This window comes from Glycine max, chromosome 12, assembly GCF_000004515.6.
Source record: "Glycine max cultivar Williams 82 chromosome 12, Glycine_max_v4.0, whole genome shotgun sequence".
In the NCBI taxonomy this organism is placed as follows: Eukaryota; Viridiplantae; Streptophyta; class Magnoliopsida; order Fabales; family Fabaceae; genus Glycine; species Glycine max.
The window spans coordinates 37,026,532-37,044,892 of NC_038248.2; the positions used below are offsets into that span (position 1 = coordinate 37,026,532).

General features: G+C 29.5%; 1 protein-coding gene across 2 annotated transcripts; it reads left to right on the plus strand.

The window, feature by feature from the left end:
• The first annotated feature begins 4,999 nt into the window (after positions 1–4,999).
• Positions 5,000–10,960, plus strand: LOC100796389 (glutamate receptor 3.7). 2 transcript variants are annotated; one of them, XM_003540257.5, is made up of 6 exons: positions 5,000–5,624; positions 6,546–7,897; positions 8,327–8,604; positions 8,802–8,833; positions 9,413–9,819; positions 10,182–10,960. In XM_003540257.5, the coding sequence occupies exons 1-6, from the start codon at positions 5,375–5,377 to the stop codon at positions 10,590–10,592; spliced, it is 2,730 nt and encodes a 909-aa protein (XP_003540305.1). In that variant the 5' UTR covers positions 5,000–5,374; the 3' UTR covers positions 10,593–10,960. The 2 variants fall into 2 exon arrangements, with proteins under 2 accessions (XP_003540305.1, XP_006592814.1); XM_006592751.4 differs by having other exon boundaries at positions 5,008–5,624; positions 6,554–7,897.
• Positions 10,961–18,361: the final 7,401 nt, after the last annotated feature.

Sequence of the window (18,361 nt, forward strand, 5' to 3'; positions counted from 1 at the left end):
TGCATTTAATATCTAACCCTTTCTTCATGTAGGGAGCTCTTTCGTTAAGGCTTGCGTGTAAGGATAGAAATGAGTCGAACAGCTTGTCAAGGGCCTTTGGTTCGGCCTATTTAAGGCTCGACTCGGCTTGCCTTGTTTACTACAAGGCCAAGCTCAAGCTTTTTAAAAAGCTTTTTTAAATAAAAAGGTCAAACTCATTTCTAATCCATACATTTTTTAATATTGTGTTTTTTTTTTCATTTTCTTTTGATATACTGTGTTTTAACGACTTGAATAAAATATGATTTTGTTTATCAATTATTTTTGGATTTGTACATTACTTATATAAAATTTTATAAGTTTCTTTTTTTCAGTTAGTATTTCACTAGGTTTTAAAATAATTAATTGATCAAAGACGTCTTTAAACAAGCTTTTAAATAGACCCGTAGGCCAAACCAGACTTTTATGTAAGCCGAGAAGAACCTTTGAAAAAAGCCTATAACAGGTAATGCGTCAAGCTCAAACATTGGGTACTCAACTCAAGCCGAGCTGAAGCCTTCACTAGCTTCTACTACTAATTATTATTTTAAAATCAAATCTAATGAAAGTTTAAAGAAAAATATAAAAATTGATCAATTGTCCCACAAATCACAAGCAAATGGGCCTATCTTTTAAGGGCCCAATATTGGAGGAGGGACGAGGGTAAAAAAGAAATAATAAGTCGTTTTCATTTTTTAGGATGCGACTGTCCTTGTAAAGGAACACATAGTTTCATCCTTAGATTATACCATCTAATAATTTCTCCATAAAAGAAGCAAGACAGTATATCGTTTTCTTGCAAGGATGTTTGCCTACGAATAAATGGGAGATCATCCAAGAAGAAAGATTACTTGGGTATTGACACATATGCATCTTTTCATCTTATGAATATTTCTTTTCATAGGAAGACTCCACCTTTGATGTTGAAGATGCGAAGGTTGTCTTAGAATCTTAAGTCGACGATATCTTGTGTCATGTGGTTAAAATATCTGAGGAGAGCCTGGGCAACAAGCTATCATTGTCAAAGTCTTAAGTTTGTTTATTTATTTTTTATTTGTTTTGCCTTCTTTCTTATGGTATGTTGGTAGAAGAAGAAAATAGAGTATATGAAAATAGAGAAGAGAAAAATAAATAAATGGAAATAGATAAGGAATATTGTGAATTTAGAAGTGTTTGGTTTAAGAGAAATGGAAAAAGAATAAAAAAAATCCTTTGATTTTTTATTAACATAATTATTTATGAGAACATGAAAATTCATTATATATTTTTTTTAAAAAAACTATATGTTTTATGTGGTTTTAAACCTCCTATAACACTAAAAATTGTCACTAAAATGCTCAATTTGTGGTGATTTCGAGCAACTACTAACAATAATGCTATTTTGAATCCCAAAAATTTGCCTCATGAATTTCCTTCATTCCATTTCTGCAATTTAACAGGGAAATTAAGAGGTGTGAGCTCCACACCTTCTTATTCCCCTCTCCACCTATTTTCATACAGCCAAACAACTTTTCCTTTTATTTCTCACTTATTTCTTCTATCTCTTCCCTATTTCTTCATCATTATTTCTACTCTACTAAAGAAAACATTAATGACAGTCACTTACAATTTGACATCAAAACACTATATGGCTTTTCTAAAAGCAATTTTAATCAAATGAATCAATAAACAAAATAGTATATTATATACTCAAGTTCAATAATAAATTCTATAGTTTATAAAAACTTAATTTAGAATTTTGATTTCAAGAAATATAAAAAATAATTGAATATTAAATTTAACAAGAAAAAAAAAGTATTTACGATTAGGCTTCAAATATGTTGAGTTCCGGCTAAGAATTATAAGGTTCGAATATATATAATTATATATGTATTTCCCCGTCAAACTCTTATAAAAATTTCACAACATATATTATTATATTAAGCTTTTTTACAAAAAAGGTTTTACAAGTCCTAATTCTTCACTAAAATTGTCTATATATATATATATATTCTCTTTGTAAATTTTGTAAGTCATTTGAGCTATCTCATGCAGTCATGCGTGGTCGCATTAATTTTAGCTAAACGGTTTATGCTGATAAAACCCACTTATAAGTAGGGCTGGTGTTGAAGCTGAGGCTCATTTTGTTCATCCAAAACTGGAAATTACTTAACGGGTGTATTCGGTCAAAGCATTTTGGTAGAGAAATATTTTTTTTTCTTATCCATAGAAAAAAAAGTACAAGATCACTTACAATTACAGCCAGAGCTTTCACGGTTTGGTTCGATTTTTGTGTAAAAAATTATTCAGACTAGACATTAAAATTATACATGTTTCGGTTTTATATTTAATGTTAAATCCGAATCAAATCAACAAGTTAATCATTTATGATTTGATTTAGATCAATATTTGTGATTCTTATTTGAATAATTATTCTAATAGAATTTTTTTTTCATCATCTTTTAAATCAAATTATATTAAAAAATCTATTTATAAGAATTTATAAAATTTATTAATATGCCAAACATTCTATAATAAAAATATATCAAAATTTTATCAATTTAACTACCCAATAGCCAAAATTAGATCTAGGCATTATATTATATATTATCTGTAATTAATAAATATAATAACAAAAAAATAACAAATTTATCAATATGATGCATGATAGTTTTCAAATGCTCATTGTTAATTAGAGTTAACTAATTAATATTTATTTAGTTTGAATAAACGTTTTTTGTTTTATTTTCTCTAATAATTATAAAAGCATCACTACGAAAATTTCATAAAATACATAAAAAAAGTAGACAATTATCATTTTTGATATACCTTCTTTTTAACAAACATTAAAAAAACTGGTGATATTAATTAACATATATTGTATTGATAAATATATTTTTAGTTAGTATTACTGTCATTCTAGTTCTATAATCAAAATTGAAGAGTATGAAAACATTAAAAAAATATGAATACTAACTATTATTACATGCAACTAAAAATATTTTAATAATTATGATTTGTAGACATAAACCATAATCTGAACCGCACAGTTTGACAATAAATGAATCGGATCAAATAAAAAAAATATCAATTTGGTTCGCGTTTCTGCTTTTTGAGTGGTTTTTATTAGTGTCATTAAAAAGAGGAGAGAGAACAATATCGTGAGTTTAAATTTCTCACGTTAACATTTTAACAAAAAGTTAACAATTAACATCTCTCAATAAAAAAGGCTCGCACTTTTATATTTTGGTAGAGAAATCTATTATTTTTATCCTTATATAAAACTTCATATAAACATTTATTTTTATCACTTTATATTTACCAATTATTTTAACAAATAATTTATTAAATATTTATAGTTTAATAAGTTAATTAACTTAATAATTTTTCGCTACTAACCAATACACAAGGCTGACCAACAAACCCCAAACTCTTACGTTAGGCTCCCAAAAAAAATATTTATAGTTAATATTTATATAAATTTTATTATTAGCTAGTTTAGTGTAATGATAATTAAGACGTGCTTTCTTCTTCATAGAGATTTTTTGGCTAGAAAAAAAGCATATGAGACTTTTTTGTGACAGGCCAGTAGACTACATCATGCTATTTTTTTTTTTTTTTTTATATGAAACTAAATCACACTATTTTTTTGAAATGTGACTACATCATACTAATAAAAAACGCCATTCTCCAATTTTTTTTAAGACTATAGCTTTACGATGTTGGGGAAATCAATTTCTCACAATAAAAACAGCATTCACCGATTTATTTGAAGACTTATAACTTTTAAGACTATAGAAATTCAATATATTATAAATTGTTGGATTTAAATCTTTAAATCACAGCAAATCTACATTCATAAAGGAAATAAGTAAATAACAAATTTTAATAAATTTTAAAAAGCTGAGAAAATTAACATATGTCCACGTTCAAAAAAGTATTTGATATTCCACATAAATACATAGATAAAAATATAATTAATAAAAAATAATTAATGTGATTTTAAACTTCATAAACTATAAATAAATAGAATTTTTTAATTAAAAATCTGACAATTAAAAAAAGTTATGGAGACTAGAGGGAGTACTACTATGTTGATCATTAGTCCTTTTGGATCTTGTTTTGTTACGATTTTAAATGTGAAAAAGACCTAAAAAAAATGTGAAAAAGACGTGAAATAAATGCAACATAAATACAAAAAAAAAAATGACCTTAACGGGAGGAAAAAATTGATATCAACCGTCTTGATTATCATACGCCGTGCTTTCTACCAATCATTTTTTGTGCTCATTTCATAAGAGTTTCATTCTCACACTACTCATTTGTTTTTTTTTTTTTTGGTGAGAGAGAAAAGCAAAACTACACACAGTGACCCCACAACATTTCTCATCTCACTTACCATTATCAACTACCAATATTATTTTTTTTATTAAATAATAGTAATATTTATGAAGCAATTTTTTATAATAATTATTTCATTTAGTCAATAAACTATAAATATTATAAAATAATAAAATAAAATATTTCTATCGAAGATTGAAAAACATGATTAATCATAAATTAACAAAAACAAGTTCTATTACAATTATTCTCTTTTCATATATTAATCAATTAAATAAAAATAATACGATAATATATCTTAATAATTTTAAAAATAATATAAACTATTAAGAAATTTAATATTATTAACTAAATAAACCAAGAAATGGAAGATACTTAATCTAAAATGGGAGAAACTAATTTTTTTGAGATAAAAATGGAAAATAACAAGAAAAAGTATGCTAAAGACATTTCTCAAAATTTAATGTATAAATAATACTTTATCTTATCTATATTTAAATAAAATTGTTCAACTGTTATCATGTGTCAGCCGTCAGATAATTATACTTTTTTTACTCTATTATTGCCTTTTTTTTCTTTTACTTTTTTTTAACGTAAAAATCAGTGTTGCATTTCTCTCTTGCCCTTTTTTTTTGTCACTTAAAAATCAGTGTTGCACAGGATCCACTCCTAGTTTGTAGTAGTATTTTTAGTATGTGGTATGCTACCTCTCTTCACTTTCTCTCTCTATTCTACCCATCATTTCCCAATATTTCTTTATCCAATACTATACTCTCTTGGAATAGAATGGCACCTTTCTTTTAGACCAGTGGCAGTGATTGGGTTGAATTAAATGCCCGTCAATAGCTAAACAACTTTATGCTGTAGGGCATCGTTGTATTTCTGCTTTTCCAACCAAACTCATCTGGGCACCCAGAAATTTGCAATCTTTCTTCTATTTCAACCATGTTTTGGCGCTTTTGGAAACTGGGTGTCAGCAAGTTTGGGTCTTTACGGTGAAGAAATTGGTGGGTTGACTTTAAATTGGGGGTCAAACATGAAGAAATTTATGTTTTTGCAACTTGTCACATGGATTTGGATATGTGGTGTTGCTCACAGCAGAAGGCCTGGCAGTGTGAACATTGGTGCGGTTTTTGCTTTCGACACTGTCATAGGTAGAGCTGCGAAGACGGCTATGGAAATGGCCATTTCTGATGTCAATGAGGACCCCACAGTTCTCAAGGGAACCAAACTCAACTTGATTATGAAGGATGCCATGTGCAATGCCTTTCTGGGATCAATTGGAGGTGCCAACCCTCAACCTCATCACTTTTTTGTTGTTATTGTTGTTGTGAGAATTGCAAAATATTAATATAAATCCCTGCCCTTTTGCCGTTTCTGAGTTTAAGCTTGAATTCTGTTAGTTTCTGATGTTATTGACTTGTTACTTCTTTAATTCTCAGCTAATCCCAATTTTGTTTTTAAGTTTGATTGTTTTCTTATGCATATTACTTTTAATCATCCTTGGTAATAGGCTTATTATTATGATACAGCATCGTTTTCTATGATGATTCATGTTTTGGATTTCTAGCGACAGCTTATCGTATTCCGAGTTTACAGTACATGTTGTTTCCTCGTTTTGATGCACTGGTTTATTAAAACTTGAACTTAACTTTATAAACTGTTCATGCTTGAGAACACACTCACTGAGAATTCTAAAGTCAGTTAAAATCTCAATAAGCCTCAGCAAGCCTTTTTATGGAGTGTATTCTCTAACCGTCTTCTAATGGTTCCCACCTTTTTCAAGGGATGGTGTGTATGGTGCCTTTCTTACATTCGAGGGGTAGTGATGCTTATTGCACCTCAGTCACGTGTGAGACAACACTAGAATCTAGAATCTCTTTTGGTCTAGGCCTATGGGTTTGAGACTTACAGGACTTTCTGGCCCCGTGATAATTGTATAGTAGAATAAGATAGCTGCAGTGTTCAGCCCGCGGTGTCGGCTGGTCTAGGGCGGTGAACTTGGCCTGAGTATTGTACTCGTTAAAGATTTACTTGACTGCATTCTTAGGGTTGGGTCCGCTGAAGGACCTACATAGCTGACCTTTATCTCGGTCAGACAGTCCACAAACATTGTCCATTGGATCATTTTGATGTAAAATTTGCAAATTTAAACTTGGGGGTACTTGTAATTTACATTATCTGAATTAAATATTCTCATTATACAGCTTTTCAGGTACTTGAGAAAGGGGTTGCAGCCATAATTGGTCCACAGTCATCTGCCGTAGCTCACACGGTTTCTCAAATTGCTGATGCTCTCCAAGTTCCTCTTGTTTCATATGCTGCCACCGATCCAACCCTGTCCTCCCTCCAGTTTCCATTCTTCATTCGAACTACACAAAGTGACTTGGCACAAATGACTGCAATGGCTGATCTAATTGACTTTCATGGATGGAAAGAGGTCATTGTTGTATTCTTGGATGATGATTATGGAAGAAATGGAGTATCTGCTTTGAGAGATGAGCTTGAAAAAAGGAGATTGAGAATTTCTTATAAATTGCCTTTAAGTATTAAGTTTGATTTGGATGAATTCACTAACTTGCTCAATCAATCCAAAGTGTTTGGTCCTCGTGTGTATGTTGTTCATGTCAACCCTGATCCGAGATTGAGAATTTTTTCCATTGCCCATAATCTTCAAATGATGGCCAAGGATTATGTCTGGCTTGTCACGGATTGGCTCTCAGCTACACTAGATTCATTATCTCCTGTGAATCAGACCTCTTTCAGTGTTCTCCATGGGGTTGTTGGTCTTCGTCAACACATTCCAGATTCCAGCAAAAAGAAAGCTTTTGTTTCTCGATGGATAGAAATGCAAAAAGAAGGATTAGCAAATACTAGTTTGAACTCTTATGGAATTTATGCTTATGACACAGTTTGGGCAGTTGCACGTGCAATTGATATATTCATCAAAGTACACAATACTATTACCTTCTCGTTTCCTGATAACTATAACTTATCTCATATGGTAGGAATTGGTATTCAGCTTGACAAGCTCAAAATCTTTGCTGGTGGATCTGATCTTGTCGACATATTATTACAATCAAATTTTACTGGTGTGAGTGGCCAACTTCATTTTAATTCTGACAGAAGTATTGTAAGTGGTGGTTATGATATTATAAATGTCAATCAGATGGGAATTAAAGGTGTTGGTTTTTGGTCTAATAATTCAGGATTTTCAGTTGTACCCCATACAGCTCTTAAAAAACGGAAATATAACAGGTTTTCCCAAGATCAGAAGCTTGGAAATATTACTTGGCCCGGTGGAATTACCGATCGACCTCGTGGCTGGGTGATTGCTGATAATACCAAGCCACTGAGAATTGGAGTGCCAAAAAGAGCAAGTTTTGTTGAATTCGTAACTGAACTGCCAGATAGTCATCAAATTCAGGGGTACTGCATCGATGTCTTCAAGAAAGCCCTAGAATTTATCCCATATGAAGTTCCTTTTGTATTCAAGCCTTTTGGGAACGGTAAAGCAAATCCCAATTATGATGCACTTGTGAAAATGGTTGATGAAAATGTAAGTGATACACAATGAAAAAGGAAATATTCTCAACACTGGTTAATTCATGTTTATCTACTCAAAATTGGTTAATCTTTGTTTTTATAAATTGACAGACTGTGTTTTACAGAAAACAGCTATGCTACATGTAAAAATTCAGATGGCCGACATAATATTATGTGTTTTCTTACTCAAACGTTTGTACAATTTTACCTTTCCTTCTTTTTGTTTTTGTGTAGTTTTCTTGGGTGGATATTGCATGTGAGTAAAGAAGGGAAAAGAAATTGAAAAATTGTAATTGGCATTATTGGTTTCTGTTCAGTGTTATCCAATATAAGATAAATTGATAATTCTTAGGTGCTTTATATAGGTGGCTATTTTACATTTATTACTTATTTGAATTTTATTTGTTTTTTAAAACTTTGTTATGCTTGAAATTTGGTTTAGGTATATGATGCAGTTGTTGGAGACATTGCAATTGTGACAAATCGTACAATGATTGTGGATTTTTCTCAGCCTTTTGCATCCTCTAGCCTTGTCATAGTGGCTCCTATCAACAAAGCAAGATCAAATGCTTGGGTGTTCCTCCAACCATTTACGGCAGATATGTGGTGTGCCACTGCTGCATCATTTTTGGTGGTTGGAGTTGTTATATGGATTCTTGAGCACCGAGTCAATAATGACTTCCGTGGTCCTCCTAAGAAGCAAATTGTGACAATGTTAATGTAAGCTTTTCTAGTTAAGTTATGCAATTTGGCATATATATATATATATATATTTTTTTTTTTTTCTTTCTGATGAACTACTATTAGTGTGATTTGGTTACCTTTTTACACTTAGTTTATAAACTTTGATGCAGTATTAGATCCCCTGTTGATCTTGTGTTGTAGATTCTAACTCCATGTTGTCATTTGTTTTTCAGGTTCAGCCTCTCAACATTGTTTAAGAAAAATCGTAAGAAAACATTTGGCTCCATAGTCTAATAGTTCCTTTCTTTTCTTTTTCTTTCTCAAGGTCATGATATAATTTACTTTTTGTAAAATCCATGGGCTCAATGAGTCAACCAAATAATGTCAGCTAATATCCATTGCCCCCTCACTTTTTGTAAGTTTTAATAGTAAACTCTATAAGATTTAGATAAGAGCTAGTTGCTAATTTGTTGTGAAAATGTTAATTTTGTTTGTGCTTTTTTTTTTTAAAATTTTATTTTATTAGTCAATTTGCGCTAAGTACATATTTGTAACATCTACATAAAAACTTTATTTAATAGTATCTCCATGCAAGAATGCTAATCCATTGTATTTTTTACTTATGGTATGCACATATAAACCTGTCAAATTGAGTATATCATTCCCTGCTGTCAGTTTTGCATCCATTTGCATAATACCATATAGTTTAAATGTAAAATCAACAAAGGAAAACATGAATGGTTATGAATCTTTTCTCTGGCATTCATAATTATATTGGTGAAAATGATATTTGTGGGACCTGCATTATGCATTCTGATAATCTTTCACCTTGTCATGAAATCAGAGGAAGACACCGTAAGCTCACTTTCTAAAATGGTGATGATAGTCTGGCTTTTTCTATTGATGGTGATCACGGCTAGCTATACAGCGAGCTTGACTTCAATTCTTACAGTGGAGCAGCTTTCATCGCCCATCACTGGAATTGATAGCTTGATTGCAAGTAACTGGCCTATCGGATACCAAGTAGGATCATTTGCTTACAACTATCTGACAGATAATCTTTATGTATCAAAATCAAGACTTATTCCCCTAGGCTCCCCCGAGGAATATGCTACAGCACTTCAGAAGGGGCCATCTGGTGGAGGGGTGGCAGCTATCATTGATGAGCTTCCATATGTTGAGTTATTTCTGTCAAATGAAACTGATTTTGGTATTATTGGACAGCCATTCGCCAGAAGCAGTTGGGGATTTGTAAGTGATTAGATATTATTGTATCCGTGATTAAAATAAAGTGCTCCTGATTTCCCCATAGTAGTGATAAGTAGATTGTAGAAGCAACATGCCTATTATATCTTTTAACCAACTAAATGGAAGTATGGTTTTCAAAATTCTTAGAACTATATTTTGAAATAAAAGCTTATCTTTGTGGTACCTTTCTTATATGATCCAAAGACTTGCTTGATATGGCCTGTAGTGCTTGCTAATACAACAATCCAGAATTGCATTTTTTGTCATTTGGTTTTGAACACAGGACATCATGAAAATTGTCTGTTAATTTATTTATGTTCTATATTATACTTGGCATTTCCTGACATTTTATAACAACACACCAGGCTTTTCAGAGAGAGTCTCCTCTTGCCTATGACATGTCTACAGCAATTTTGAAACTCTCTGAGAATGGAGATCTCCGTAAGATACATGAGAAGTGGTTCTGTAAAATGGGTTGTGCTGAAGATAGGACAAGCAACTCCAAGCCTGACCAGCTTCACTTGATTAGCTTTTGGGGTCTGTATCTCTCATGCGGTATTGTCTTGCTTGTTGCACTTGCACTGTTTCTGCTGCTAATGATTCGCCAATATGCCCGCTTCAAACAAAGACAAAAAGATGTTGCTTCTTCATCCACAGAACCATCGGGCATTCATTGTTCCCAGGTTGTTGTTAACTTCTTTAACTTCATTGATGAGAAGGAAGAGGCCATCAAGAAAATGTTCACTCAATGTGACAATCATCACAACCCCAACTGAGATAATTATTATGGTTGTGTTGCAAGAGGGCTCAAAGTGGTAGATTTCAGTAAACTGCTGTCATTTGGGCAGTTTGCTTAAGATGTTTATATGATACCTGATAGCAATATATCTTTGTAGAGTGACAATAATGATAGTCTTGTACATTATTTGTAGTACTAGTTTTTTTCTTCTATCATAAGTCTTTATTTTATAGTCAAATGGACATCATGATGCTTAAGATGGTTTACTCATATCAATTGTAATGTGTTGTGAAATTTGAGTGCTAATGATCTGTACACCTGACATGACTAAAAGTTTTGGCAGCTGTTATCCCATTACTTGTTATTAATTCGATTAATCAAATATTAATGATTTGATCCTTCTAATTTCTTACAAAAAATTTAGAAAGTACAAACTGCTAACACTTAATACTTGCGACTTGATCTAAAAATTGAAGTCCACCTCCCTAGCCAGAAGGACCTTACGGATATGTACTTCTAGCATTTATTAATTGTCTGTTTATTTTAATATTGAAAAATCATTTTCACACATCTTAATAAAAAATGCACTTTCTAATATAAATTTATTGTTAAATTAATCTATGCATACATTTTAGAGAAAATAGATTATAATATTATAAAATAATTTTATATTATCATTCAATCGATACGTATTTTTAGAGAAATGTTATTAGTGATTTTTGATTGATTAATAATTATGTTTGATAGATGAGCCAAAGACTTCCAAAGAGTCAAACTTAGCATCAAACACGATTGTGGGGAAATCTTGGGGCAACAACTAAAGCTATGCAAATTATGAAATTATCTAGTAATGTAATCAACTACATGAGTCCCAACCGGCGACTTCAGTCTTACCTAATTGAAGTTTTGTTCTGTCTTTTGTTGACAATACAACTTGGTTCATCTTTTTTCCCTTTGTTAAATAATAATGTTTCTTGCACTTATAACATATTAGCTTATATTAGTTTAATTTTTCTTACCTAATTGCTTCTGACTCTAATGCTACCATCTCATTAGATGTAAACAAATGTGATTACCCCTTAATAGTCGTATAAGAACTTCTGTCATATTGCAATCCCTCATCGTCACATCATGAACTTACGTGTAACGCACTTACTTTCTTCAAACAAATACAAATAAAGTTTTAAATACATCTACTATATTAATTTGATCTAAAATCTTTATTTTATTTTCCGAAAATTATAAACTTAATAATAGAAGTTCAAAATTAGTTGCATCGACAAACTATTAAATCTAATCGAAAAAGTTAGTTCTCACAATTTAACAAATCAAGGTTTAAATTCTAATTAAAAAATATATTTATATTTAATATCTGACCACATCTATATATTAACTTTTTAAATGAGACAAACAAAACAAACATTTAGCTTCATTTTTAGGATAAGAGATATTATGTTTGTCGGAGTAAAACTAAACTTGAATATTTTAAACGAGACTTTAAGGTACACCCTTATAAATAAAAAATATAAGTAGAGAGAAGTTTTATTAAAAGTGATCAATAAATCCTTAATAAAGATATAATATGGTTAAAAAAGATGAGAAAAATAAATATTTTTTAAAATAAAGAGAATGGTTGCCTAGTTTAATATCGATGAAACAAGGAGGTTTAATTTACTCTAATTATTTTTTTACATGTGCGAGATATTTATTATGGCGGCTGGAAAAAAAAAGAGTAATAGATCTTTGTTGAAAGAGATATTTATGTCATTTTCTGCTTTCTTTGCACTAAATACTAAAAATGGATCCATGTCGGGATTGTTTAAAGTCGATTTATTTGTGAGCTTGTAACCCACCTCTTGTGTCCATAGCGAGTGCACAAATCAACTTTACTTTAAAAAGCAGGGACATTACACATAAATATTTTCTAATCGAATAAGCAAAAGAAAGAAAAAGAAAAAGAGGAAAGATACCCTAGATTAGAAACCAATAGGCTTGAGTGGCTGCCATTAGTGCATTTTTTTTTACAATAATTACTTTTAAAGAAGTTATTATTCTTTAAAGCTTCCTGAAAAAGATATTGATTAAAAGTATTTTGAAGATGAAAATAAGCTAATTATATATATATACTTAATTCTTCATCAATTTTAAACAGCCTAGCTTACATGTTACAATCATAAAAATCGATGTGTGGCCAACTAGTATAAATTAAACTTTAGGAATCAATTCCCTTAAAATATATTAAACATTTCTTATAAGGTAAGACAAGTTTAAAGTTCACCCAAAATTTAAGAAAGACAAAATGATAGAGTTACACCCTCTAATATATTCTTTTGAACACTCTTTTTTATTGATTGAAATGTAATGAAAGTTACAAAATTTCAGTAGATCTCATATCTCATTTAATAACTTTCTCTCTTAATTTTATAATTTTTTTATACATTTTAACCAATAAAAAATAATGTGTTTAGATGAGTATGTTATAAAGTATGTTATTACATGTTCCTCAATACTCAAGTTGTAACACATTCTATGAAGGCTAGAGGAAACTATGAAATATCTATGTTTAACCCATAATATTATTATCTTTTTTTTTTTAACTATAATACTTTATACCCCTTCCATCTCTAATAAAAGACTTTTTAAACTAATTACATCCTTTAAGATGGTTAACATAGTTAGTAATTAAATTTATTAACAATTTATATTATTTTGTTAAAATTATTTTTTAAATTATTGAGATTCATAATTTTTTTTCCATTTAATTAATTAATATGTGTTAATCTTTTTATCTAATCCTTATCAAGAGATAATACATTTATCTTTTTAGTATATAACATTTATTAAAGTAATTAAGGATATTTGGGTAAAAAAATAATTAATACAAAAGATAACTTGAAAAAAAATTATAAAAAGAGAAAAATAAAATTGAAAAAAGAATTTTATATTTAAGTAAAGAGGAAGTATTTAAACATTTAAAAACAATTAAATATCTAAATGGATAAGTATCAAACACTTGTTAAATCAACTAAAGTTTAGTGGAACAAGCTTAATTGCGCTGTGTAAACACGATTATCATGAATTGGTTGATTGAGAAGGTTTCGAGTCGTCCACTAGAATGTATAATTTACTGAAAGTTTCTTTTTAGTTTTTATTTTTTTATTTTTACAATATTTGGTCAAAGATGAGAGCTGCTCTGATAAGAACTAACCAGAAAGAAAAGAAAAGAAAATTATTGATTCCTTTCGTAGTCTTTTCTTAAAATATAGTTTTTCAATTTATTAACTTTTAAGTGAATTATATATTAATTAAAGAAAGATATTAACTAATATCTTTAAGAAACTTAAAATAAAAATATTTTTATCAAAAGACAAAAAATTATATTATTCGCAATCATTAAAACATTCTCTTATGATTTTTATATAAATGCTTACCTATTTTTGTTCTTTAACTCATATGTTCTCAACACATTTCAATGTGTTAACTTTAAAATATAATGTCATTTTCATATTCCATAAATATATCGTCTAAACACATTTTAAAGTCGATAACTGAAATGTGTTGATAACATCGCATTAAACAAATTGTACATTAATAATTAAATATAAAATCAATACATTTTCTCTTTCTTGAACTCTATTAATTTTTTTGGGAACATCGCACACGTAAATAATTTTATTAAAAATTAATGGTAGGAGATTTTCATCGGATGAGATTAATTCAATGAACTCAACAAACTAAATCAAGCTAATTAAATTATTTCAGAGTGTTTTGGTTAATTAATTATTTTATTTTAAATTTGAATTACACTAATTATAACTGATTCAATTTTGATTTTAAGTTAAATGCGAACTAATGGGTAATTATAATTTTTTTATATTTTAATTTTGAACTAAACTAATTATAATTAATTCAATTTTGATTTTGCCTTAAATCCAAACTAATTTAATCGATGAACACTTCTAACTATGGGTAATGTTCTTAGTTAAAAAAAATAGTGACCAATAAAGTAAACAATTTTTTTAATTCTTTATTTTCTACTCCCTTCGTTTAAAATTATATTACATTTAAGATTTTGACACAGTTATTAAAGAATGTACTTAATTTGTTGAATTTTAAAAAAATATTACATAACTTCCTAATATATTATTTCTTTTTAATTAATAATTCATTTACTCTTCCTATGTTTTATTCCCACTAATTATTGATTAAGGATGTTTTTTGAAAAAAATATTTAATGCAGCATTAGTTTTGTAAAATAAGATATATTTTAAAATAATTTTTTTCCTCTAAAATGTCATATAATCTAGAACGAAAGAAATATTGTTTAAGGTAAGGTGGTTATAGATTTTCATTGCTTTTTTTTTCATGCAGATAGTTAATATTAACAAAATTATTTATATAGTGAAAATTTGACAAGAGTATCTTACTTATATATTTAAAAAAATTTGAGAGTTTGAATTTTGAATTAAAAACTACAATATTACAATTTAGAATAATTTTAAAAAAAATAAAAACTATAAACATGTATAATTTGTGGTTTTAAAAGTAAAATGAAATATTGATTTTGAGTTATTGGTGAAAAAGGGAAATGTTGGATTCTGTTAAAAAACAAAGCATGTCATGAAAGTGAAATACAATAGTTCATGAGAAAAATGTGGTTGGAATGAGAGGAGTTATGAGTAAGAATGTTTTGTAGTGGCCTTTATTAAAAGTATAGATCTTCAAAAACTATATTGTTTATACAAAATTAGGTTTTGCTTAGTTCAAGAAAAATGTTGAGTACTTATGGAAGGGTTAGGGTTATGTTGTATGTCTGATTACTTTGCAACTAGGATATTTAATGGGGGTTATGTTGTATGTCTGATTACTTTGCAACTAGGATATTTAATGGGGGTTATGTTATTAGGGTTAGTTTAAAAAGGGTAAACTTGAAATTTGAGTTTAATTGTTGGGCTAATGTTGATGTGGTTTCATGTTAGCAGGTTAGGATTATGGGTAGCTTTGTGATACCCATGGAGGTTAGGATTTATGGTGAAAGATGTTTTGGTTTTATGGTTGACTCTTTACTTGTCTTGCTATATTTCGATGTTTAGCAGATGTTGGGTTGTTGTGGTTGCTTGGATTAAGGGGTAGATGTATGTTAGGGTGAACTCAACATGTATTAAAGTTCTTCGATGTTTAGAAAGTTTTGTTTGTTGTGGTCTCATGTAAGGATAGGGGCGAGGGTTTGGAGTTACATTGGAGGTTATGGTTTCATGTTCAAGGTTAGGACGAGGGTTTATGGGTTATAGTTATAGTTAAGGTATAATGTTTATGGTTAAAGGTTATTAAGGTTAGGGTGAAGGTTTATGGTTTAAGGTTATGAGTAAGGTTTATGGTCATGGTTAGGATTTGGTATTCATTAGTAGGAATAGGGTTCATGGTTAGCATTATAGTTTGTCATCAGGGTTAGGGTTAAGGGTTGTCATTAAGGTCATATTTATGTTTATGGTTAAGGCTTAGGGTTTAAGATTACAATTTATGGTTAGTGTTTAGTGTTGATGTTTATGTTCATGGTTAGGGTTAGGGTTTAAGATTACAGTTTAAGGTTTTAGGGCTTGGCGTTATGGTTATGGTTTAGGGTTATGTTGATGAGTGGAGTTAGGGTTATGGTTAGTGTGATTTAGGGTAGAAAACGTGTTAGCATGCTAAGCTCGTACAACAAACAGGGAACATTATCACAAAACTAAAACCAACATACCACAAAAACCAACAACAAAATAAACAAACCAAACCACTTCTTCAGATTCAATCATTCTCAATAATACAACAAAAAATGTATGCCTTTTCTTATGCAAAAGATATCCACTATAAACGCAATGTTGAAAACACCTTACGGGGAAACATTATATAATGCATGTTTTCCTTTAAATTAACATGGACATAAGGGATGATAGGATAATAAATACACAAGACCAACCAATACAGAAAATAACAAAACGAACCAAACAAAGCTTAGATTCAGAGAACGACGGATAAGCATAAGATCTAGATCAAGACATAGTACACTAGCTTCGGCCTTTGACAACTTTCTAAAAGGTATATTCCACCTTAGACAATGTTTGCATCACAAAGGAAGCCTAACAATGCCGACAATGAACCTTTTTCATCCATTAACCAAGCTTTCACTTTGCACAAACAACAAGTGTGCCTTCTGATGCAAATGAGTAAAACAATAATTCAAATTCTATAAGGACAATAATATATTTTCGAGTATTTGATGACACAATCATCTTTCTTTGTGAAATACAATAAGAGGAGGGATTAAATTACATCAGTGTAACTTTGACAACTATTACACTATTTTATAAGTTGATATAAAATGTTATTTATATTGATTCAATCATTGAATTATATCTACATATTACTAAGATTGTCTATGTCAAATTTTGTCAAAATTGAACAAGAAGAAGGTGATCAAATGTTCTATATTTTAGTATATTTTAAAATGTTTATATTATGTCGATTTTAATCTATATGAACGAAATAACAAATGATTTTTTATTAATATGAAATTTTGCATATATGATTCATGTGAAAGGAACAATCTATCCAACATATGTTTTAAGAAAATATTATCCAATTGAAAATTATAGATAGAATGACATAATAGTTGTCAAAGTTACATCAATATAATTTGATCTCTCCTTAAGGAGAAATCAAATTACACCGTATAACTTTGACAACTATTATATCATTTTTATAATTTTATATAAAATATGATTTTTATTGATTCAACCGTTGAATTATATCTATATATTATCAAGATCATATGTATCAAATTTTATCAAAATTAAAAAAAAATTAATCAAATAATTCATATTTTAATATAATTTAAAATGTGTATATTATTTTAATTTTAATTTATATAAACGAAATAATAAATTATTTTAGACTAATATGCTATATATATATATATATATATATATATATATATATATATATATATATATATATATATATATATATAAACTGACAGCACTTACTATACCCCGTTAGATCTGTAACTACAAGCTATAAAGAGTACAGATCATATTGTGTGTTATTTCTGTATGGTATGACATGAAATGCAAAATTTAGGACTTATGCTAGTTGTTTATGAAGGAATGAGCCTAAACACTTGTGCTTGAGTGAAATAACGACTGTGAGGTTTTGGTTGATGATCTTTCCTTGATATATATCATTCTTACTAGCTTGTTTCAGTTGTGACTCTATTACATATGTTCCTATCTTTGAAAAGCTGCATGTATTGTGAAGTGACATTGATTGAAGCATTCCATGATATACATTTCATATGATTAAATTTTTTTGTGAAACAAACACCACTTTGATTAACCACTGTATATTTACACTTGAGAACAAGTGAATTGTTCTTTCTTTGCTTGAGGACAAGCAAATATGTAAATTTGGGGGAGTTTGTTAGTCGTCTTATATGACAAACTTTTGTATAGAAAACATTTTCTAAAACTTGTATAGTTCCCCAATTTATAGTTATTTTGTAGGAATTTGTATATAAATCTTGTAGAGTGAGAATAGCTGTCTTAAGAGTATCTCCCATGTGATCTAATGATAAAATTTGTATAATTTTAGGTCAAAAGAGGCTAAAATCTTGAAGTGCTAAAAGGATCAGTCGCACTAAGTGGACCCTATGGGCTCAGCGCACATCCACCGCTAAGTGCAAACTTCAGCGCGCTTAGCATGACAAGGGAATCTGGAAGAGCACAAGAATCAAGGTCATGCGCTAAGCGCGAGATCAGCTCGCTAAGA